General features: G+C 38.6%; 1 protein-coding gene across 1 annotated transcript in view; it reads right to left on the reverse strand.

Moving 5' to 3' along the window:
* The window catches only part of TCERG1L (transcription elongation regulator 1 like), a 233,788-nt gene that overhangs the window by 12,881 nt on the left and 195,634 nt on the right, over positions 1 to 25,273 (reverse strand). The window contains exons 9-11 of the mRNA XM_089510167.1: positions 12,039 to 12,108; positions 4,582 to 4,717; positions 1,850 to 1,939 (exon numbers count right to left, since the gene is read on the reverse strand). Of these exons, the coding sequence (XP_089366293.1) occupies positions 1,850 to 1,939; positions 4,582 to 4,717; positions 12,039 to 12,108 (296 nt within the window). The remainder of the gene's footprint in view (positions 1 to 1,849; positions 1,940 to 4,581; positions 4,718 to 12,038; positions 12,109 to 25,273) is intronic.

Raw genomic sequence — 25,273 nt, forward strand, 5'->3', positions numbered from 1 at the left:
ACCTCTTTTTCAAATGGAAGAGTACTACCCTATTTTGTCAAGGAATAGTCACAAGCCCTGACTTGTAAAAGGTTTACATAATTTATCTCTTCTGTCTGAGACTTTCTGAACAAGAGGGAAAAATCTATCCCTGATCTACATTTTCAACCAATAGGCATTAGTCAAGGGGGAAAAAGGGAGATTACTTTAAATACTCTAAACCACTGCTATAAATCTTGATCACCACTGAAAGAAGTGATATTTAGTTTATTTTTGCTTCTTTCCCCCCCAAAAAAATGGACTAGAAGAGGCAGCTAAATTTGCAAACTTGAAATAGATGCAGTAGTAACCCTTTACAGACCCATGTGTATCTGTATGTGTTCCAGTCACCTGTGAACATATAGTGGCCCTATGGATTTCATAGGGTTTTCTTAGAGAAGGGACACTCAGAGAAGGTTGGCCAGCTCTTTCCTCTGAAATATAGCTAAAGCGGATAGCACAGTGGTATCGGATTCTGTTTTCAGCCTCATCATGTTCCATGTCTTTCTGTGTATGTGCTGTGCATATATGCACTAGGGCTTTCCTCTGACCTTCTCATGAATGTATATAAATTGGAAGCAGACTTGGTGCCACAATGTCATTTCTCACCACACATATACATTCAGTGAAGACCTCCAAGCAGATAATATCAATGGTGAAAGCCACAATTGACAAGTTTAATGTTTAGATTTTCTTGTATTAAATGTACTTTATTTATCTATATGTATTTGTCGTTTGCTTTTCCTCTATGTTTCCTCTCCCCCAGTTTAGCCTTACAAGCGAAAAGTACAGTTGTCCCTCCATATTTGCTAGGGTTAGGGGAACAAGACCCCCGTGAATATGGAAAGACCGCAAATAACAAAAATACTCTTTTTACCTGAGAGGACACCTCTCTAGGAATCTCTAGGTCCTCCAGTGCAACTCTGTGGTCAATGTCCAACATACACTGACCATAGAATGGCACTGGAGTAGCTACAAATGGTCTTTCAGTGCAACTTTTAGTTAAAGTTGACCACAGAGTTGCACTGGAGGACCTAGACAGTCCTAGAGAGAACATATTAATGAAATCCATGAATAATCAAATCCGCAAATATCAAAGCCGCAAATATGGAGGGATGACTGTAGTATGTTCTAATTGCCACTTTGTCATCATATTTATCATTAGTCCACTCTATACCTGACTTTAAGATGTAAATTGTCTCTGAACAGAAGAATAACAACCATTCTTGAGAAACATTAAGGGGGCAATCTCATGGACTGAGATTGGTTGTTATACCCTCATAATGAAACACTGTCCTCAGAACGGCTTACTTCATGCCTTTCTTATGGTTGTTTTGATGCCAGGTGAAAAGGTCTTAAAAAGTTTTACACCTTCTTTTCAAAATTAGTGATCTTAAACTTCTGAACTGTTTACTTTTGGACCCACTGTTTATTTGCAGCTTTACTGTTGAACTAATTCATCTCTTTTTTGCTCACAATTGTCAGAATTGGTTGTTTTATGATGCTGTACCTTAGTACAGTGCACCCATGCCATGTGTGGATGCATTTTACACAGCTTCCAGTGTACGCTGAAGCCACTTGGGGAGGAAAATAATGGCGCGTGTGCCCATGCCACACAAGCGCCGCTCCGCCACATGCATAAGCCCTATTATTTCCTATGGGGCTCAAGCATAGGCAGATTTTCCCTTACGTGGGGGGATCTGGAACAGATCCCCTGCATAAGGAGAGGGCTCACTGTACTGTATTTTACTATTCAATACCTGCAAACCACAAACACAGAGAACAAAATTATTGAGCAGCCAATATAAATGCTGGAAACAAACAAACTCACCTGTTTACGTTCTTCTGAGTTCAGGAGAAGATAACGTGGATCAAATACTATTTTGTGTAATTCTTTTTCCCATGTGGAAAATGCAGAGACCTGAAAGAATATGTGAATGGAAGAGATAGAAACAGTTTTCTATAGGCTCTGGGGTTCACAAGGATGGGGAAATTAAAATGGATTAGATTTAAGAATATCCTATTAGGTTGGTGAATGAAGACCTCTAGATAAGCACCACAATCCTCTCAAACACTATGTAAAGGGTTAGAGATCTTGTACAATAGGGTATACAGTGGATCTGCTCTATAGCTCAGGACACTCTCATGTACATTTTTGAAGAGAGATCCTGAAATGTGAAAAGGAAGGGAAAGGCACATTTGTTTCCAACAGCTCAGATCTGTCTTAGATGCTTTTAAAAAAGCCATTAAGACGGATCTCTTCCGGCAGGCTTTCCCACCAGAGCTGACTTGAACACTATGCTCATTTTTCTCTCTGTTCCTGACTATGTAAGATATGAATCTGAATTCTACTTAGTTTGGCATGTGTATTGTTTTAATTGTATTGTATTGCACTGTATTATTGTGTCATAGGAGGGTTATTTTTATGGAAAATTTAACGTTTGATTGTATGATGTATGTGATTTTGTTGTAATCCCATCTCGGTCCGTAGGGAGAGGTGGGAAATAGAAATATCAAGCCAGTGTCTGAGCTACATGAATGCCTGAAACAACTATGGAAATATTTGACATAGTAATAAATATGAAATAATGGAAGGAAATCATTTTTAGGAATTAGATAAAATAAAATTACATGTGAGAATGAGAGATCACAAAAGCATAAAAGTGCTTCTCAAAAACAGTGAAAAAACACTTATATGTTAAGAAGTTTGAGGGCAGGGGTGATACATGTAGGAATCAGTATGATATATCCTTCATATCAACTGCATCTCCAAATCCATTGTAACTAATGAAGTGAGTTCTGGCCAATGAAAGCTTGTTCAGTGGTATGGTGGGTAAATGCTAAAGATGCCATATTTACAGTAGTACCCCTCCTTCCATCTATGTCCTCCCATGAGAGATCCACCAGGCATTTAACCAATAGCAATAGCACTAATATTTCTATACTGCTTTATAGTGCTAAGCACTCACTAAGCGGTTAACATTTCATTAGCAAGGCTGGCCTAAGGTTTTCTTCCAGATGCCATTCAGTTTTTGCTTTTTATTATTGCATTTACTACCTATGGCCAACATCCTGCACCAGGAGTTGTATGTGAATCGTGTAACTATATCTTTCTAGCCACATCTCCTGATTCCACTCCCCAGAAACACATTTTTTGTGCAGATCTAGAGCAACCTCACAGAAGCCAAAAAGATCACATTGGCATTGACTCTTGTTCCAGGGGGATTCTCCATAGTGAATCCATTCTGATTTTTTTTTAACTCAGTTTTACTCAGAGCTATCCAAGGAGCTGAAAGCTTATCTCCAAAAAAATTCAACTTTTTGAATAGCTCCTTTAAAGTTCAGAATAAAACCCAGAGTTGATTCACTGCTCCATTGACATAGGATTCCCCAAGCACCACTGCTCCCAATTTGGAGAAGTAGGAAAACTCTGGTCAGTTGTACTGATGTCCACAGATGTTTAGTCTGAAAACTAAAAAGGAAGATTGGAAAGAGAAATAGTAGAATTGGAATGTATCAACACACTACAGTCCATCAGCAATGGATTGAACAGAGATAATAGTTTCCAGGCATGCTACAGACATTTCAGCACTAACACACATCCTTATGAGGACTCCCTTGACCAGTTCATAACATCTCCTCTTTGTTTCCTATACTACATTCCATTATTGATTCATAAGGTTATCTACTCTCCTTGCCTATAGGCAACATCCTTTCTTTTGCCTTTGTCTCCCAATGACCATAGTTAAAACTGACCTTGCCACCTCACCTCCACAAGGTTTTGAATTTCAATTGACTTTCTCATGCACAACTGGTTTATACAGATCTATCTCTGGACTCTCCACTCTACTCTATGTTTCTGAGGAAGTAGGATGAAATCTACAAAAGTTGCCACAAGATCCCTTTGCACACTGATTTTCCAGACTAACACAACTATGTTTTTGCAATCTTAAAACTGATATACATATATACCCAAAGTGTTCAAACTAAAATAAAAAGTTTGTAAAACTGAAAGGAAAGCTAGTACAGGTAAATGAGGAATAGAATGAACACCCAACAGTTATCAAATCCACAGTGGGTTAAACTGTTTTGTCTCAGCCGCTTCTGTTTATTGCATTTCTTCAAAAAAGAATAAAATAATTTCTTATCTAACACCATTAATAATCTCTCATGTGGTTTGTAAATAAAAACAGTATAATAATGTAGACTAAATTTACATCAAAGATTTGGATGTAACTTGAATGAAATTAAAACCATTTCTATTTAGTAACTAAACTACTGTGAGGTGGCAATAGTGTAAAATCAAATATGCATAAAATCAAGCTATAGAACATATTATAAGGCCTTGGACATAAATTACATTCATACTGCATCCTCTACAACACAAAGTCTTTTCTTCAGCAAATATCAGTGATAGAATAGCATTCAGTGGCTGTATATTGATAAGAAAGCAATATTAAAATAGCAGTAGGAACCATTAGACTGTTGCAACATACCCATTACAAATACTGAGATTATATCATGTTCTCATAAATTACTGGAATCAGAGTAATCCAACCTTACCCCTCTTTCTAGAAGCATATCACGAAAATGTGTAATGCGTTCTTCCAATGGAAGCATAATCTGATGTTCTGATGCTTTCACATTTTTTTCTTCCACTTTGACCTTGTCTAACTCAGCATTCTGAGGATCCTCTAGCCTGAAATAATGTAAGATATGTGAAGGAATATATATTTACAAGCTCAGTAGCAACATGTTAAATAAAAGTAGAACATCCTTCTACATAATGTATCTGAAATTATTGCTAAATCTGACTGTGATATGCACAGCTACTGTATTTTCAGTGAAAGGAGTGGAATTTTCCCAAAGCTTTAAGCTTACCTTGTGCCTTTGATGCATGTCTTCAGCTCCCTTCAGAAGCTTCTATGTATTCAACACAACTGAGAGATAGTCGGGATGAAAAGAGCACTCATTTGCTCTTTGTCTCTTGTTTAAGAATGGGGATTTCTAATGCTTGGAAAAGTTCAGTAAGTGATCAGATAGCAAGTCTATTGTGAGATATTTTGCACTTCCAGAAGTATTTATCTGTATAGAAATACACATTTTTTTAAAAACAACAACAACTAGAAATGGGTTTTCTGCACATAAAACCCATTTCTACTTATTTCTACATAGAAAAAAAATACTTATGTGCATTTCTGCAAAAAAAATATATGTGTTTCTGCACAGAAAAACCATGGGTACTCCTACATAGAAAGTATTTTTTCCCTACCTGAAGCAGTAGAGTAATCAGGAACTGTGCGGAAATGTTTGTGTTCTCACCAAGAAAAGGAAATTCTGCAGGAATTATTTGTTCTTGTTGTGTAGAAGAAGAACATGATAATATGTATTTCTAAGAAATGGGGCCGCAGATGGTAGAATTGCCTCAAGTGAAGGATGAATCTTCATGCATTTGACAGAATCGTCCATATGACTGAGAGATGGAATCATGCAGGGCTCATAGCCCTATGCAGCATTCTTAACTTGTTCATCTTAACAGCCAAAGAATCTCTCTTCAAGCTTTAGACCTGAACGGTGAAAGCTGGAGGGTGGAGTTCACGAAAATGAAAATTGTGGGGTAGACGTAATGCGCGTGGCTCTACTCACCCTCTATGCACAAAGTGAACATGTATAAGGAGATTTAATAATAATAATAATAATAATAATAATAATAATAATTTTTATTTATATCCTGCCTCTCCCTATGGATCGATGAAGAAGAGTTGTACTAGAGCTGGGATGTCACATAGTGCTAAAATGCTATATTTGCTTTACTGGAGTATAGTCATTACTTGATGATTGCAACATCTAATGAAGGATTCAGTCTTATCTTAAGGAAAATTCCTTCCCTGTTCCTATTGAGACAGTCAGTTCTAATTGTCAAGAAGCCATGAAGCAGCATGGTTTACATGCAGCAATTTTTTCATTATAGGCTATCCAATTTGGGGACTTTATGGCAAATGTCTTCTCAAGACATTCCTACTGGGTGGTAATAGAACTTCAAAGCCTGTCAAGTTATAAGATATTCTTATCTGTATTTACAAACAGAAACATCCTAGGGGTAAACTACTACCTTTATCTGCTTTCTATGTACTTAGTCAGGAAAGGAGGCAGCAAAGTGGCTAATCCTGGGATAAAACGGAAGGATTTAGCCTGGAGCAGTATTTTAGCTACCTAACTCACATGGCTATTTCTTCTTGCCAAGCCATATGAAGCAAGAACTGGCATCTCTTAAAAAAATCTTTCTACTTAACTTCTTTCTTACATAGTACTGGATTGAGGACAAGGTAAACAGAGTTGAGTATTACAGAGTGTGCTGAGAACAGGCCATATTCACCTGAATGATCCATTTTATTTGATATAATATACAAAGTAATGGATTTAACAGGGCTACTCAAATGGCCATATTGATAGTGTTGATGGGCTTGACAAAACATACCATAAATGAGACTCATCTAAACAAGACTGAGATAATGGGACCTCTCTGAGTCCTATTTATTCAGTAGGTCTACTCTATTGGCAATTAAAACTTAGATTTATTGAACTGTATTTATGTTATGCAAATTTGAAAGGCTGATTTCTACTATTGGTGGCCTCTGGAAACTTTTCCATCCCAACACTGAAGAAAACTCTATCCCTCAAATAAAATAATTTGCATCCCACTCCCACACAAAGGGTTGGGGTGGGATCCATAGTTTGCCAACACGCACAGGGAGACAAGATTTAAAAGTTGTCTTGGCAGTTATGCCAAGGCTGGAAGATTTTGGGGGCATGGCCAGAGCCAATTTATGGTCTGCTGCTCCCAGTTTCTTCACTTCAATTTTGCAGTCAACCCACCTTCCCACCAGTTGTGCAGTGTGAAGTTAACTTGATTGCTTTGGAGCCAGGTAGGATTTTCCCCCTCTTTCCAAGGGCTTTTTCACCTGCTCCATACTGTTTCCAGAAGGACCTTGGGAAATTGGCTGGGGTGGCATCTAAATAGGTTGATTCAGCATGATTTGAAAGAAATTTGGATTTTGGTGAGCACCTAGGACACCATTTGGGTGGAAGGGAGGTCTACAGAACCATCTCTTTGGGCCTTGGGACCTTGGAAGTGGGGGACGAGACACCCTTTGGGACTGCATGGAGGATAAACCCATCTCTTTTATTCTTGGGCATTGAGAGAGGGACTTTCATGTTGATCTTCCTGATACAGGCTGGCCAATGGATAACCCAGCGTTTGGGTTATCATTGGGGCTCAGGTGCTATTGCCCAGAGGAGGGTGTGGATGTGGTCTTGGAAATAGACCACCAGCTGCAGCTGCTCCTCCTTAGTTATTTTCCCACTTGGTTTGCAGTTCCATTAAGAAATTAATAAATAGGTCAAGTTAATAAATGGCCCTGTTTGAACCCACTTTCTGTTGTCTTGTCTCATTATTCCCAGAGTGGGTGGGCAAATGCCTGTATTATCAAGCAATCTATGTATTGATCTGATCTCCTCTCAGTCTCTTGCCAGAAATAGAAATGTTTGAGAGACATAAATTAAACATGTCTCACCACCCATTATTTCAAAAAAGTAGTTTAAATATAACACTGTTTCTATAACATCTGTTTTTAGAAAATTTCACTAAAATGATCTGATTTTCAGTGGCAAGAACATTCTGAACATCAAGTGAATTCAACTAACTACATTCACACCAGATTAGAAAATTTTAGCCACCAGATATAAATATGCTTTTATTCTCAAAGAGTCCTAAACTGTATAGTTCAAATGGGAAAATGTTAAAACCAGCTTTCAGCTAATAAATTGCATTACCCAGTAAAGCAATATGAGTCCTAGCATATTATCTTCTTGCCATCAATAATTGCATTACACAATTTCACTCTCAAATTACACTAAAATGGGTATTGTACAGTATTAGTTGCTCCAAAGGCATCCTATTGTCACTGTTCATATTATAATAGTGAGTTGGATATTGTATTAGCATTTTCATTCTTTTCAAATTATAATATTCTGTAATATGATCTATGAAGCTTCCAGTTCAATTTCTGGTAACCAGAAAGAGTTTTTCTGTTCAGTGAAATAAACAGAAATCTAGAAAGCTGCTTTGCTGACAAAAGCAACAGATGAGCATGTCTTTTCTTGGTTTTTAGTAGGGTCAATTAAAACGTTGGAGAGCCAACATGGTCTAGTGCTTTGAGTGTTGGGCTATGACTCTGGAGATGAATGTCCAATTCCCAGCTAGGCCATGAAACCCACTGGGAGAACTAGGGCAAGTCATACGCTCTCAGCCTCAGGGAAAGGCAAGGGCAAACCGCCACTGGAAAAACCTTGCCAAGAAAACCCCATGGTAGGTTTGCCCCTGGGTTGCCATAAGTGAGTGTCCCCATGTCATTTCTGACTTATAGCAACCTCACATGGTTTTCTGACCTATAGCAACCTCACAAGGGTTGTTCATAGTGGGTTTGCCTTTGTCTTCCTCTAAGGCTGAGAGGATGTGACTGGCTGAAGATCATCCAGTGGGTTTTCATGGCTGATCAGGGATTTGAAGCCTAGAATCCAAAGTCACAGGCTGCATCTATATGCAGAATTAATGCAGTCTGACACTGCTTTAACTGCCATGGCAAAATGCTATGGAATTCTTGAGTGCAATTGTATTGTTTTTGCAATACAATCGGCTCTTCTTATACACGGATTTTTAAAACACGGATTCAAGCATACACGTTTTGAAAATATTTTTTAAAAGTATAAATTTCAAATATCAAACCTTGATTTTCCATTTTTATAAAGGACACTGTTTTGCTATGTCATTATATTTAATGGGACTTCAGCATACACGGATTTTGTTATACATGGGGGATCTTGGAACCAAACCCCAGTGTATAACAAGGGTCCCCTGTATATTTAGCCTTTTTTCTGAGAGAGCTCTGGTACCACAACAAACTACAAATCCCAGGATTTCATAGAATTGATCTATGACAAAGCAGTGTCAAACAGCATTAATTCTACAGTGTGGTAGCAGCCAAAGTCTAGCAATCAAAGCACAGCACTGGGAGGAAAAAGGCATGACTCTAAATCTAGCACTAACCTGGCATCACAGCACAAGTGGAAGATAGAGTCTTCTTCTGTTTCCCCCACCCCCATAGCAGCTGGTAATGCCTGAAAATGGGTTTGAACAGGTTTTCCAGTCCTCAAGAGCGGCTTTTTCAAGTGCATGGTGATGCAGCAGTTAGCCAAAAAGTGCCACCGCGGTGGCCTTTTTTCTAGCTCTAAAAAGAGCGGCATTTTGCTGCCTCTTTTTGAGCTGGCAAACTGTCAGAATAGGGATATGGCATTTGATTGCCACTGCCCCAATTTAGCGTTAAAAGGGGCAGCAGGATGTCATTCTATTGGGGCCGTCTGTTTTGCTCTGAAGTTTCAGAATGTTCAGCATAATTTTGCTTGTGGGAAATTAATTCTATAGTTGCTGCAGTTTTTGTGTCTCCTTTTTTGTGGATGAGGATGAAACGTTGGCCATCATTTTGTTTTCCATATTTGTTTGCATATTTCAGTTAATACTAGAGATGATACTATGTGGAATGTATCAGTTCAATATCCTCTTTTCCTGGTGATTTCATTTTCCCAGTTTCTCTTATTGCAGCTTCCACCTCACTTTCTAGAATTTGGGGTGCATCTTCATTCCATGTGTTATTAATTTTTTCATCTCTCCTGTGTATTGCAACCAGTGTCTTTTTATTCCTTCTTCATCACGTAGTATGTTCCTTTTCTTATCACAGAGCATCCTAGTTTTTGGTTTGAACTTCCCTTTGATGTACCCATTAAAACTGAAATATTGAGTATATTGTATGCATTTATTGCACTCCCTATTCACCACAAAATCATGCAACCACAAAACTGATTTTTAGCATGTCTCTTTTCTCTTCCTTAGATTTCACAATCACAGGAAATTCAAGTGACAATCCATACCTGCCAGAATGGCAACACCTATACAAGCTGTGCATGCAAAATCACATTAGGACTTGCCTTAGTTCTCCAATAGTGTGTTATGGCAGACCTGTATTGCTTGCAAAAGGCAGATCTGTGTATACATAGTCCTGAGCTAACCCAGCACTCCAAAGCCCCAGACTATTCCTGCTTAACTGAAGGATAAAACCTTTTTCCCCTGTTCTTTTGTTAGACTCTTACTGTGGGCAACTATGGGATATCCATAGGTCTCAGATTTTGGCCTTGCAATCTCAGGGCTTGAAATAGTCACAACCCAGCAACCGTAACTACAGGATATGGCCATTCACTACAATGTGTGATTTTAACACTCACTACCCAGACTTATAGTTAAGAGCAGGCATATTAAAATCAGTAAGCTAATGTCATAACTTATCCATTGATTTCAATGTGCTACCAGTTATGTTCAATAAATATGAATAATAGATTTTGATTCATAAGACAGGAAAGCTGTTTGCTGCCAAAGACTGCACAAACTATTCAGAAAAAAATACTGGACAGGCTATGACTGCTGTGGCCTGGATCCTGTCCATCTTTGGAAAAGGCTAAGACTTATTATAAAAGTGCAAACTGGAAATTGTACTCCAACCTGCCCCACTCCTGCTGACAAGGAAATGGCTTCTTCATGAAAACAATTAGTCTTTTGTCTACCTCCACTGAATGAAGACCTGCCAAACTGGCTCAAACTGCTACATCCCCCACTGAGAAGTATCATACAGCCTTGAGAAAGGTTGAGCAAAACTATCTGGATTTGAAAGAAGGTAAATATCTATACTAATTGGCTTTATCCTGTGTACATGACGCCATTGTTCAATAATGCCCAGACCATGTCAGAGTCATTATCAGTACATGAAGAGCATGTTCACCTTTGCCCTTTGCAAACCCATATTTTTGGTTTTTAAAAAACAACACTAAGGTCATGTTTGCCCCAACTAGAGGTCTTCCATTCACTCCTAGGAGACAACCTCCAAGTTAGGAAGAACTTAAAATACGGAGACCCACAGAGAGCATTTCTCTCTTAGATCTGCCTCCATGACTTCTGCTGCTCCCATCTCCAGTCACCTTTGTCACTTTGGAGGATAAGAAAATTCATGAGTGTATTTCAGTCTGTAGTCCCTTATGCTCATCTCCAATCCTGTTGGTTAGGACAAAATTTTTAGTTTCCATGCTGTTTTCCCCCACTTTTACATTGAAAAGCAACTTGCATTGAGTATAGATGCTTCTCTTGGTTTTTGCTGCTATCATTTCCTGTCTTTTAAACAGAGAAATAATTGTTTTTGTTGAAAAATCAGCTTGTCTTTCTACTTCAATCTCACTTGGAATCACTTTGGTTAATAGTCCATTTTTAAAGCCAATAGCCTGTAAGGGCCTTCTGAGAGTAAGTGCCTGGAAGAGCTTTTCCCCTCAAACCAGTAAAACCAGTGCACTGCTCTTAACAAATGAGCCTGCTCCAAGTATCAATAGCTGGATTGGTACTGTTATTTTTTATGAAGTATTTAACCATGTTGTGAGATATGTATAGTGCGCCCTTGGCTTACATGGGGATCCATTCCGGACTCCCCCCACCCCCCCCCCCTTGTAAGCCAAAAAATGTGTATGCTTGAGCCCCATTCACTTGAATGGGGCTCGTGCATGCGGTGGTGCAGTGGTGGCACAGCGGCATGGCAGCATGGTGACACATACCGCCACTTTCGCCCCGCATGGCTCCACACGGGTTTGAGTGTATGCTCAAATCCGCATATAGCATGCCTGTGTATGATGTGAGCACACTGTATTTCAGACACAATTCATTTTTCCTATGCTAATATGCCATATGCTAATAGGAACTATCTATCTATCTATCTATCTATCTATCTATCTATCTATCTATCTATCTATCTATCTATCTCCTACATGTATATGACAGGAAGAATGAATTATGCCTACAATATTTTGTAAATTAAAAATTAGTTCAAAGGAATTGTATCCCCCCCCCAACATTAAATACAATCATGACTCACTTATTTCTTTTTGTTTTGGTACTGTTGTCATCACTTATATCCTCTGGAGATGAGACATCATTTTTATCTGCTGAAAGGGAAAGCACATGGTTAGATAAGCAGCAGGCATGGCATGACCACACAACAAATGTTTCTTTAGCCTATTTTTCCTTAGTCCCAACTCATTTTCTAAAATATACAATTTTCTGACCCTTGGAGATGTCTTCAAAATGCCCACTTTAACTTGTTTCTTTAAATAAATACACATGAAGGATGTCCTATGGTCTGATGGAAGGACAACTCACTCCCTGAAAACCCACAAATCATGGTAAATACGTATTTGTGGAAATGACTCTAGATTGTCACACTATTGCTCTTGAGATGTTCAGTCAACTTTTCCACAACCTGGTGCCCTCCAGACAGTTTGAACTACATTCCTATTATCTCCATGGTTAGGGAGAATGGGAGTTGTGATACAGCAGAGCTTCTGGGTGCCAGATTGGTAAGCCTTTGTTAAAGGTTATTTCAAAAAACCTCCACCATATATAAACCTTTACCTTCTCTATATGATATAGCATTTTAAAACAAAGTATAATGCCATTGCTTCACATTTGGAGGATAAAGTGAAAAATGAAAAAAGAAGATGATGATTTTCGAACTTTAAAAAAAATCATTATAGACAAATTGAGGGATTTTATCAGAAGCATTATTCCATCAGATTAGATTTTTACTTTGATATTTTCACTCATATATACAACTGAACTATAAAAAGCCATCATTAAATTTGACACTCTGTGTAGTAATTCATAAGCATGATTGCAGAAAGTATTATTGTTTCTCAAATTTATAGTGTACCCAAAAGAAACCATCAATTCTGTTTGGACATGGATATTAGATGGAAAATTATGGTAGGATATTTTGTTCTTCACAAGAAGTGTGATGTTTATTGCTCCATTATCTTTTTCTGCAATTCTGAAGCACTTTATCTTTACTCCATATACAGGGAGATGGATGACCTAAGCACAGTCTGAATCAAAATGAACTAACAACACTGTAACACAGGTGAACATGACTTTTGTTTGTAGTGTGACATCTGAAGACAACATGATTTTATTTTATGGCTTACCCTATTGAACCTAGTAGGTATTAGCTCTGAGTAAATATGCACAAGATTGTGCCATCCCTAACTTATATGGGAAAATATGTTCCTTACATGCAATTACATGCTCTCCTTATAATTGGCTAACAGATAATGAAATAATGGAAGTCAAAAATCTTTTATAACTATTTTTAAAACTCTCATATGTTGGTATACATGAGACATTTAACAGTGATCTCTCTGATCCTTCTAGAGGCAAAAGTTAAATGAAAGCAGGCTTCGAAGTGAATATCATGCTAAATCACTATCATTCATAAACCTAATTTAGCAGCTGGGTAACTGATGATATATAAAATGCCTATAAACGTTTAGATGGATTGTTCAGCTGATTGGTGGGGATTCCATGTTTAAAAACATTTCTGTATGCTCATCTTTATCTATCATGCATGCAGTCTGCAAAATCTGGGTCAAGATACATAAATCTAATATATAAACCCATTGTTTCCCTGCACCTTTAAAGTTTCTACTAACAGTTGATATATTTTCAGGCATGAAAGTATCATTTGTGTATTTAATGCTGCACTTTCCTGCTAAACCTGAAAGTTCATGTTCCTCTCACAGAATTTCACAATGTTATTCTTCCTTTTAAGTACAGGGTTTTGGCCTTTCCATATATCTTTTTCTTTCCCCTAAAGAAGGCTGCTAAACAAATGAATCACAAAAGTCCACATGAAACCAAAGTGAACCAAATTATCTTCCTATGACCCTACAACAATCTCTTGTAGTACAACAAGCAGCTGCAGACAGGATAGATGGAGACTGGCAGCCTGCAATTATTTCAACTTTGCTTGAAAGCACAGCAATTTGTGGGGAATCAGATACGAATGCTATACAATAAGGTACATATCACTGTAGAATCAAGAATACTGTAGAATAAGATACACAACACTGTAGAATGTTACATTTCTTTTAAAAAGAAAGTAACATGTAAAAGATTTGCAAATTAAAATAATGAATTTGAGTAGTTGTATAATAATTGCATCCTCCACATATATTGCTGTGATGTCTGACTTGATCACAATGATTGCATGTGGAGGACTGAAGTTTGGCACTTTCATAGACTGCCAGTGCCCTGTCTGGAGAATGGAAAACTCTTTGTGCTCTACACTTCCTAAGGTTTTTTCTCCTACCTGCAACAAGCTAGCCACCAAACTCCCAAGGCTTCAGGTATCTACTTTAAATCAGTGGCTATTAGATGCAGAATAGGCAGGAGGAAGGCAGGAACACAAAATTCCTAACTTTTTTCTCTGACCTGATTATACGCTCTGCTTTAGGTATCTTCTTTGGGCAGTGTGTATGGCTCTTAGATGTGGGGTGGATAGAAAAAAGGGCAGGGCAGGTAAAAAATAATCTGCAATAATCTCCACCTCTTACTTGTAAATCTTTTCTCTCCCCAGCTGCAACCACGTTAGGTAACTAGTTTCTTTTCCTCTGTCTCTTGCAGCCTTAAGAATATATTTACACTACAGTTTGATATACCATGGCACTATCCTATGGGACAGTGGGATTTGTAGTTTAGTGAAATACACGAAATTCTCTCTACAGAGCTTCAGTACACAGAAGAAGAAGAAAAAATAAGTAACTCACATAACTACTTATCCCATGAAACCTGACAAGACAAAGGTCCACTGGGGAGATGGCTAGATAGCGGTATATGTCCAGTATGTGGATGACTGCCTGTGCTGGATTAAGGATGTGAAGAAATCTCACAAAATTACTTGTTCTCAGTGAGACAGGTGATCTTGACATGTCAAGACAGCCTGTTGAGAGAGCATTAAAACCCATGATAATTCTCATCTCCAGCATGAGAAGGAGGCTAAGAGTACATTTTCCTTATCCCAAGTTCTGACAATCTGCAAAGAATCCTTTTTGGACAATGCTAGTGTGTTTTCCCTTGAACACACAGAACCAGACTGCTTAGTCAAAAAATACATAAACAACCATCTCATGTTTCTAATTTGTAAAGGTCCAGTTCACAAGAGAGTAGCCATAATAGCTGAGCAACAAAATTTGAACACATTATGCAAACTGTGCAAAAAGTTGTGCAAAAATTCTTCTCACAAATGTGAAAACTCTCTTGGGACTAACAGAATCTATCTAGCCTTCTTGCAGGTGAGGAGAAAAAAATGGTTTCTTATTCTTGAACATGAGAATAAGATAAGTGAAGATTTATATCCCTATTCTGGATATGTTTGCAGTCCTCCAGAGGGAAAAGCTGCACAGCGTGCAAAAATTCCTGGATCTTTATTAGAGGCTGAGATGGCCTCAGTGCCTCTGAATCCCTTTGCTGAACTTTAGCTGCTCTGCCAGGTCCTATTGTTCCTGGACAGAGATAGTTTAGGCAGCAACCCAAACTCTAGTAATATTGTGTTTGTACTATGGTAATGTGTCTTCCATAGAGCTATGTCAAAACACAATCTGTTACAGCTGATAACAGAATGCTGGCATCACAAACCTTTAGGAACCATTTAACATGTCCTGAAGAAGCATTATTACTTTTCTTTCTGTTTTGGGACCAGATTGAATGTGTTGTATCTAATTTATAATAACTTAGGGGTTCTTCAGACCGGCCGATAAGGCCAACCTGGGGGTGGAGTCAGAGTGTCGCTCTGACACACACCCTGACTCTGGCCCCCTGGGTGCCATGATTCCATGAGCTGCTCCACATGGCATGTGGCATCATGTTGCTCCTCCAGCGCTGTGTCCAGATGACATAGCGCTGAAGGAGCATCATATAGCCGTGGTGCTGTGATTATCGCATCTTTTCCAGGATGCAAAAAGGACCCGCTTTTCGCACTTCCTTTTTGCACCCTGGAAAGGCCAGATCAGGGCTGCAGTATGCGGTTGCTGTGGCCCCAATCCGGCTAGGAAAGGGGTAGCATCACACCATTCCTTAGGGGCTCTCTGTACTGCCCTAAAAATAGCATGGGAACCACTCTGTACTAGGCTCTCTGGGCTCTTCGGAGACATAGGGGAGAGGTAGATCTTGTCATACCATTGGAGAAAATACATCAAGTACTGACACAAAACAGCACCCTCAACTTTGGTGAACCCTCAACTTTAAGATGCCTTTTCCTAAGAAGCATGCCCCACACTAACCTCAAGGTAGAAGTGCTCATGATCACTCATATGGCAGATCAGGGAATAGGTATTCAGCCTATGTTGGATGGGGTAACAGTCCCCTGAAATCTCAGGCTTATGGCTCAGTCATACTCTTGGATTCAAAACTGAGCCTGCATGCCCAGGTTTGGGTGGTGACCAGCAGCATGTTTGCATATTTAAAAACAGTGCACCAATTGCTCTTTTTAGGTCCAAAACACATTGCAGAAGTAATCTGGTTTGACACCACTTTAACTGCCCTGGATCAGTTCTAGGGAATCCTGAGAATTTTAGTTTATTGTGGCACCAGAGTTCTCTGACAGAGAAGGCTCAAAACTACATTTCCCAGAATCCCCTAGCATTGGGCCACGGCAGTTATAGTGGTTTCAAACTGGATTATTTTTGCAGTGTGTTTTGGACCTTACTTGAAAAGTCAGATCTGGCTATGGTGACACCTGCCTTTTGGATCACTCTAACACATGATATGTGGAGCTGCCTCTGAACACTTCAGTGGTTCCAAAATGCTGCTGCCAGGTGGCTGATTGGGGCAGGTAATGGGAAACATATAACTCTTCTATTGAAACAGTTTACTGGCTGTCAATCTATTTCTGATCAGAATTCAAAGTTCTGGATATGACCATTAAAGATCTACATGGATAGGGTCCAGACTATTTAAAAAGCACACACACTCATGCCTGTCTGAGCTGGCTCAAGTTCTAAGATCCTCAGGGAAGGACTTTCTCTGGGTTCCACCACCATAACATGCTCATTTGGTGAGGACATGATAGTCTTCTGAGCAGGGCTTTCCAGACTAAACCAGATCTACTGACTTGCCTCCCCCCTACTTCCACCTTTAAGCCATCATTGTGACACTGGAAGTGTCATTGATACCATCGCTTCCGACCTCCCCCCCCTCCTCCTCTAGAAGATGTTTCATTTCCCGCCCAAATCTGCCCCAAACTTTTTTTAAACTTTATTTTGTTTTAAATTTTTTCTGTTTAATTTCTTTTTAGGGATTGATTAACGATTTTATCCACCAAACACAGTGTGCAAACAAGGATCAAGGAACATGAGAGACACTGCAGACTGGGCCAGCCAGAAAAATCAGCAGTAGCAGAACATGCCACAAACCATCCTGGGCATAAAATACAGTTTGAAAACACTGAAATTCTGGACCATGCCAACCACTACCATGTCAGGATGCACAGGGAAGCCATTGAAATCCACAAACACCTGGACAATTTCAACAGGAAAGAGGAATCCCTTAAAGTAAACAAGGTTTGGCTACCAGTCCTGAAACATAGCAAGATAAAAACAAATGCAAATGAGAAATCTCCCAGGGTCAGGGGTTTCCCAGCAGACAATGAGCACTTATCAAGCAGACATTAATCCTCTTGTGCAGACCCTCACACCCTGAGGACTGCCGTTAGCAACCAACAATACACATGCAAATCACTCCTGCCTTTCCAGGTCACACAATATATATACCCAAGTCCTTTCCAGGCAAACATTCTCTGAAGATGCCAGCCACAGATGCTGGCGAAATGTCAGGAAGAAATTCTGCTAGAACATGGCCACATAGCCCGAAAAACCCACAAAAAACTATGGATGTCGGCCATGAAAGCCTTCGTCTTTTAGACCTGATTAATCAACTCGACCAGTGGTTATAGAGCACCTGTGAATTAAAAGAAAAGAAGACTCACCAGATGTTTAAAGTTCCTTTCCTGTTGAAGGCCACAGGGAGCCTTTTCAGACAGCCAAGAGAAAACCTAACCTGCACCATCTACACTTAGGCTGCATTCACACTGCAGAAATAATGCAGCTGGACACGACTTTAACTGCCATGACTCAATGCTATGAAATTCTGGGAATTATAATTTTGTAAGTCATTTAGCCTTTTCTGTCAGTGACATCTGGTGTCACAACAAACTCCAATTCCCAGAATTCCATAGCATGGAGCCATGACTATTAAAGTGGTGTCAAACTGGATTATTCCTGCAATGTGGAAGCAGCCTTAGTCTATGATATTCTAATGAATGCGACCTGGATCAAAGAATGGATCTATCACAAGCATTACATAGACTTTTGGACTTCTACTCATAGAGTCTCTGAGCATTGCTCATGCTGGCTAGGAATTCTGGGAACTGAAGTAAAAAAAACCAGGAGAATAAAAGTTTGAGAATCACTGGCCCCTTACAGACAGGCCAAAATAAAGCTGCTTCGGGTCACTTTGGAAGTATGCTGTTTCAATGATGCAGTCATACTAAGAGTCCGGTAGCCTCGCCAAAGCCATGATCCAGCCCTAAGGACTAGAGTGCAGCTTTAGCGTGGCTTCCAGACTCTTAGTATGCATGCATCATTGAAACAGCATACCTCCAAAGTGACCCGAAGCAGCTTTATTTTGGCAGTCTGTAAAGGGCCACTGAAGCATCCAGCCAGAGAGCAGGTGATCCTTAGGTACAGTAGTACAGAACAGCTATTAACAATGCAGTTAGGAAGCAACCATTCTGCATATAAATCTTTGACTTTTTAAAAAAGATAAACTATCTTTTAAGTTCATCTGAAATTTCCATACAGAACAATAATCTTAAAGGTGGAATATGGGAAGATGGAAGTAATTGGAAAAAATGTTACTGAAGGGGACTATGTACTACAAGAAGTATTTAACCCTGATAACAATTTGTTGAATCAAGATTTTATGTTTTAAAAAGGGAAATAAAAAAAATCTGAAAAAAGTTAACCTATAATTAACCATCCATTTCTTGAATTTTAGAGATAATAGGATATGCACAATTCTACCTCTGTGGAAAATACCACTAGTTCTTTATTGCATTTCATGTCTAACCACACTCAGTAGGCACCAGGGGCACACAAAAAAAATCTGCTAAGACTTATCTGAGGTAAGGTGTCACAAGCTAGCAGACATCTGAGACTGAACATCTATAAAACCTTTATCACTCCATAGGTTGCTTAGAGCTGACTAGAAAGAAAAATGTTGTGTGACACACTTAAAAGTTGTTTGTCTCAGTGTGAGGAAAAGATAGCTCGAATATGCTCTTGAATAAAGAGTGTGTGGAAAGCAAGTAATTTCAAATAGATACCAGTCAAAAGGTATCATCCGCTTTCTAGAAATAAACAGAGCAAGAAAACACAGTCAGTGAGAGCAATGCAACAGATATACAAAGGCCAGCCATATATTTTATTCAAACAAGAAATGTATTTTTTCTATTTTGAAAAGGATATGAGAAGGATATATACTTGTGCATTACTAAAAATGCTTATGGAGAGAGTGTGTGTGTATGCACACACACACACTCCATAAGCATTTTTAGTAATGCACAAGTTGACGTTGACTGCATCTGCACTACAGAAATAATTCAGTTTGACACAATGTTAGCTCCCATGGCTCAATACTGTGGAATTCTAGGAACAGTAGTTTGTTACGGCACCAGACCTCTCTGCCAGAAAAAACTAACTGTCTCACAAAACTACAATTCCCTGAATTCCATAGGACTGAGCTATGATGCTTAAAGTGGTGTCAAACTGGATTATTTCTGCAGTGTGGATGCAGCCTTTGTGCCTTTTATGCTTTATAGGGTTACAGTTAAGCATTGGAATGTAAAGCCAGTAAATTCTATAGAGCAAAACTGATGTAAAAGAATGAAGAAGAGGAGGGAGAAATCTGAATATTTAGGTTGGGTTGATATTCATCATTGCCTGTATTCTGCCTTAACAATTGAGAGGCTAAAGATGCTAAACCTATTGGAGTAGTTCTACTTGAGTCCTACTGAATGAATGGGAGCTACAGAAGAGCACTACTGTGGCCAAGAACACTCAGCACATTTATAAACAGTGGTGCTTAAAATCACTAAACATGCTTCGGGTGGAGTGTTATGGCAAAAAGTTAGTTCAGTTGTGATTGCCTGATAATAGTCATTGGGTGGCATTTGTCTCGTGTGTGTGTGTGTGTGAGAGAGAGAGAGAGAGAGAGAGAGAGAGAGAGAGAGAGAGAGAGAGAGAGAGTCTATTTTCTCATTTGTTTGTGATGTTCTCTCACATAAAAATTGCTCAGTCCAAAACCCACTGGCCTTTTAATCTCATCTATTTTTAATTCCATCACCAAGATAGGCAAGCTTTGGACCCAAGGAGCCAGCAAAAGGTGTCCTCCATCCCCAAATACAATAGATTAAATATACCTGAAATGAATTCAACAGATCTCTTATTAAATGAAATAGTGTTGTTTTTTTTACAGTGGGGAAGTACTATGTTATAGTTGTATGCAATAATGCAAAAGCATAAAATCATTTAGGCAAATCTCATCCTATACTGAATGGTGCTGAACAAGGAGGTGAATTGAAAGAATCTGGAGAGTTAACATGAATATGGCCATCTCACCATGATAAGACTGACGTGTGTGTGGCCATTTATCAACCATTTAGTTTTAGCATGAGAATCGAGTGTCAAGGGATTTTTAAAATCATGCTTTTTATAATTTGCATAAATACATGAATGTAATAAGAGAATGTGTTCTTCAAATATAGGCGTTTTCCTGTAAAATATCTCTAAATCTCAATTTTTGAAAAATATTTCCAGTGTTATCTTGTCCATGCAGCCAGCATGATAACGTTTATCACATTTTTCATTACTGCATATTTTACTAAATGCACAAAAAAGTACCCATAAAATGTGCACATCTTCTCCATGGATAACCATACAAATTCAGCAATCCCAATTCATAATGTCTCTTGGTGAGGAGGAAAAAAACCATTACACAAAGGACATATCCAAGTAGGATTAATGTCCCTTGAGGGGAACATTTGTTCTTCTTTCTCCTCTTTTTCTGACACACTTTCTTTCTCTGTCTTTCTCTCCTTACTCAGCAGGCTGCTGGGGCTGCATCTGCACTGCAGAAATAATAAAGTTTGGCATCCCTTTAACTGTCATAGCTCAATATTATGTAATTCTGGGATTTGTAGTTTTGTGACATATTTAGCCTTTTCTGTCAGAGAACTCTGGTGCCCATCAAATCCCAGGATTCCATAGGATGGAGCCATGACAGGTAAAGCAATGCCAAACTGCATTAATTCTACAGTGAAGATGCAGCCCAGGAGAGGGATACATTGTTCTTGTTATAGACGTGGACTGATGCCTTGCAGAAGAATTTTGAAACTAAGAAGATATAAAGCCATGAACTGCCCGATGTTACCTTACCACTTGGAAAAGTTCTAAATGCTGACCAAAGCTCATTCCAAATGCCATTACTCAAAATTTCTAATGGTTATCATGTGGTTAATCAGAATTATGCTCCTGGTACACCTAATCCTAAACCATTAGACCAAGAAGGCAGAGCATACCTCTTTTTTTAAAAAAAAATCTTCATGAGTGGGGAAAAGGGTCCAACTAAGGTTGAATGGCACAAACCAATCAATATCGGAGAGAAACAGACAAATGCTGTTTCCTACACAGAAAATACTGTTATATGCATTTACCACAATATGGTAATGAATTTTGTACATATCAAGTCCCTATAATCCATCATTTTCTGTGAACAAAACAACAGATATCAAGTTAAACAGGTCTTTTTAAAACTGATGTGAAGAGTGTGACGCGCATTAATGTCAAATTCATTTCATATCCTTTATTTTATGAAATTGTTCTTTGATACATGATCTAACATTCCTGAATGTTTTCCTGGATATTATGTCATCCTCATCCTGCTAATCCTCATCATCCCCTCTACTTATTATTTTCAAGTTTTGGATGTTATAGGTTATAGAGTTGAGACAGCAATATACTGTACAAATATGCTTGGAGTCTTATATTTTATTGAAAATGTCACATGCTAACCAAAAATATAACATGTTACTTGGAATTTTAAACAAAAATATAACATGTCATTTCCATGGGTAATCTATTATCCTTTCTTGATACTTGCTATTCACAAATAAATAACATAATAACATTAATAATGAAATACTCTGGATAGTTGTCTTTCAACCAAAAAACAGGTCCTAATTGCCCTGTGTTGCCCTTCCCTATCCTCACCATAGAATCTCTTACAGAGGTGTGGCAAGCACTAAACCATTTCCCCCTTCTTTTAAAGCAAAATATCAGATGTGCTGGACACAGGTGGCTTCTTAATGTTAAAAGGACTACATCACTGGAAAGGTGCACAGACAATCCATGCTTTCAGACAGTCCTTGTTTACAAGCCTATTAGCATTTCAGGGAGGCTTCACAAAGTGCTCTTAACTTTGCCAAGAAGCTGTGCATGACTGAGCCATGACATAACATGCTGGTATACTGCTTTAAAGGGGGAAACAATGTTAGTTTTTGCAAATGGCAGGGAGATAGCCAGGCATATCCCTTTCCCCAACCTGATGTTTGTGGAATAATGATTACATGTTACTCACCAAACCAAAGATGAGAATATTAGGTTCTTATACTGAGGCCATTAGAAATATAGCCATAAAATCTATAATGAATTATGAGCAACAGCATTACTTTTAATGCATTACTTTCCAGTTCTAGCTTTGGAGAAGCCCAAAGTTTGAAGAAGCAGAAAGAAAGAAAAAAAGAAAGAAAGAAAGAGGGAGGGAGGGAGGGAGGGAGGGAGGGAGGGAGGGAGGGAGGGCCTAAAAAGTGCAGATGGAAAAAACTAGCATAATGACAAATGAATATGTTCAGCAGCATGGACTGTTGAGTGACTGAGGGAGGGTGAGAATTGAAGGGGAGGTTAAGAGTAATGAAATGGAGTATCTCAAATCTCAAATAGGAAACTTTAACACTGCTATATTTTGTTGCTCTTTCAATTAATTCTTATCCTAAGTCTTTGACCCGTCAGTCTGGAAGAAGTAGAATGTGGGATGTATTGTTCAGAAAAGCATAATGTGTGTCAATTCAATGAGACTATGACACCTTCATGAATATCACTGACCATGGATTCTCATGCAAATGTGAAATATTTTAACTATTCAATTTTTATTCATGCGTGAATTTCAAATGGTGGAATAGTGGAATAGATTATTATCGAACTATAATGCTCTGATATCTTTGCTTGGACAATTTGTTTAACCTTGATTTAGGCTGCATCTGCACATCATAAAAAATCCAGGTTGAAACCACTTTAACTTCTGTGGTTCAATGTTATGGAGTTCTGGGAACTGTAGTTTTATAAGACAGCTTTCTCTGTCAGAAATCTTTGGTCTCACAACAAACTACAATTCCTAGGATCCCATAGCACTGAACCATGGTGATTAAAGTCGTCTCAATCTGGATTATTACCACAGTGGGGATGCAGCCTTAGAACATGTAATTAAAGTTGAGATAACTTTCATTTATCCAGTTCAAGAGCAATATTTTTAAAGGTGTTCTGTTTTGCAAGTTAGGAAGAATTTTGGCAATTATTCTGACTTTAACTTTATTGTAAACTAATTGGGGCCTGATTTTCAGAAACACCAAGTTATCCATAAATCCTAGTGCATTGTTGTTGTGCACCTTCAGGTCATTTCTAATTTATAGTGATCCATAAGATTTGTTCAGATTTGCCTTTGCTTTCTTCTGAGGCTAGGTGTGTGAGACTTGCCCAAGGTCACCCAGTAGGTTTCTGTGCTTGAGCGGGAATTTAACGTCTGTTTTCTGGAGCTGTGGTCCAACATTCAAACTACTACACTATGCTGGAACCCTGATATTTCTAAGCACTATATTTCTTAGTGATTCTTTGTGTCCCATTCCTCCTGACACAAAAGTGAACTATCAGAAGAATGAACTACAGTATAAAAACTATATTTACTAGGCAGTATAGAGTGACAGCCAGCATGGTACAGTGATCTGAGCTATGACCCTGGAGACCAGAATTCAAATCCCTTGCTCACCCACAGAAACCCTCTTGGCCTAAGAGGATGACAATGGCAAACCCCCTCTGAAGAAACATGCAAAAAACAAAACAAAACAAAAAAAAACCCTAAACAAAACAAAAAAAAAGGTTTACCTTAGTGTCACCATGAGTTGGAAATGACTTGAAAGGCACACAACAACAAATGTAAATACACCTTTGATTTATGTTTATTGAATTTCAGTAATGTGTGTGTGTGTGCATATTTGCATGTGCATGTGCATGTGAACAATTCCTACCTTAAAAGGAGAGCACAGTTCTTCTCTGATCCTGAACTGAATAAAAGTCATACCTCATGCACTGCTAATATGGGCCCTAAATTGCATGATGCAGGATATAGAGGCAACTAAGGTGATGTCCTGGCTTATGGCATACATACAACGTGTGTGAATTATTGGGAACTCTTTCTACACATTGAATATGGGCCAATTCAGAGTTGGCTGACCGAGCCAATAAGTGCATACTTGAAAGCATAATTTTCATTAGGGTGCTATGAAACAGTCCTGGCAGTGATTACTTTCCAACAAAAAACAATTAAACGAGGTCTTCTAGAAGTCTTTATCTTTTAAAATATTGTTCCTGATATAATCTGACAACTGAAAATATTATTTTAGCATACCAACTAGAATGCTTCCTCGGTGTCAAGAATGTCTTTAAGAACTCTCTAATAGCTAAAGACTAACAATCTCACATTTGGATCGAAGCAGCAACACTCCTGCCAACTCTTCCATGATTCGAATGAGATGGATTTTTGAGATTTGTTTCTTGCAGCTGGGTCACTTATTACAGGACAGCTCCCCTGGGCATGGTCAAAGAGGCATTTGGATAAAACAAACTTCACTGGGGTATTTTTAACATGACAAAGTGAGATATGAATACATGAAAGGCAAAAAGGGAACATGAAAGGAATGTTGCAACCAAGAATTCTACATCATAATTAGGCAGATTAATATCCCACTGAGTCCATTAAGGTTGTAAAATACAATTATGTTGTAAAATCCATTAAACGCAAGAATTCCTGGGTTCTACATCCTATGTTAGTCCCAACTTGAGTAGATGCACTGAAATCAACAGTGCTTCTATATCTGGTGACCAATGGATCAAT

Source organism: Sceloporus occidentalis, unplaced genomic scaffold (genome assembly GCF_023333645.1).
Source record: "Sceloporus occidentalis isolate IW3139 unplaced genomic scaffold, rSceOcc1.0.p SCAF_2, whole genome shotgun sequence".
NCBI lineage: Eukaryota > Metazoa > Chordata > Lepidosauria > Squamata > Phrynosomatidae > Sceloporus > Sceloporus occidentalis.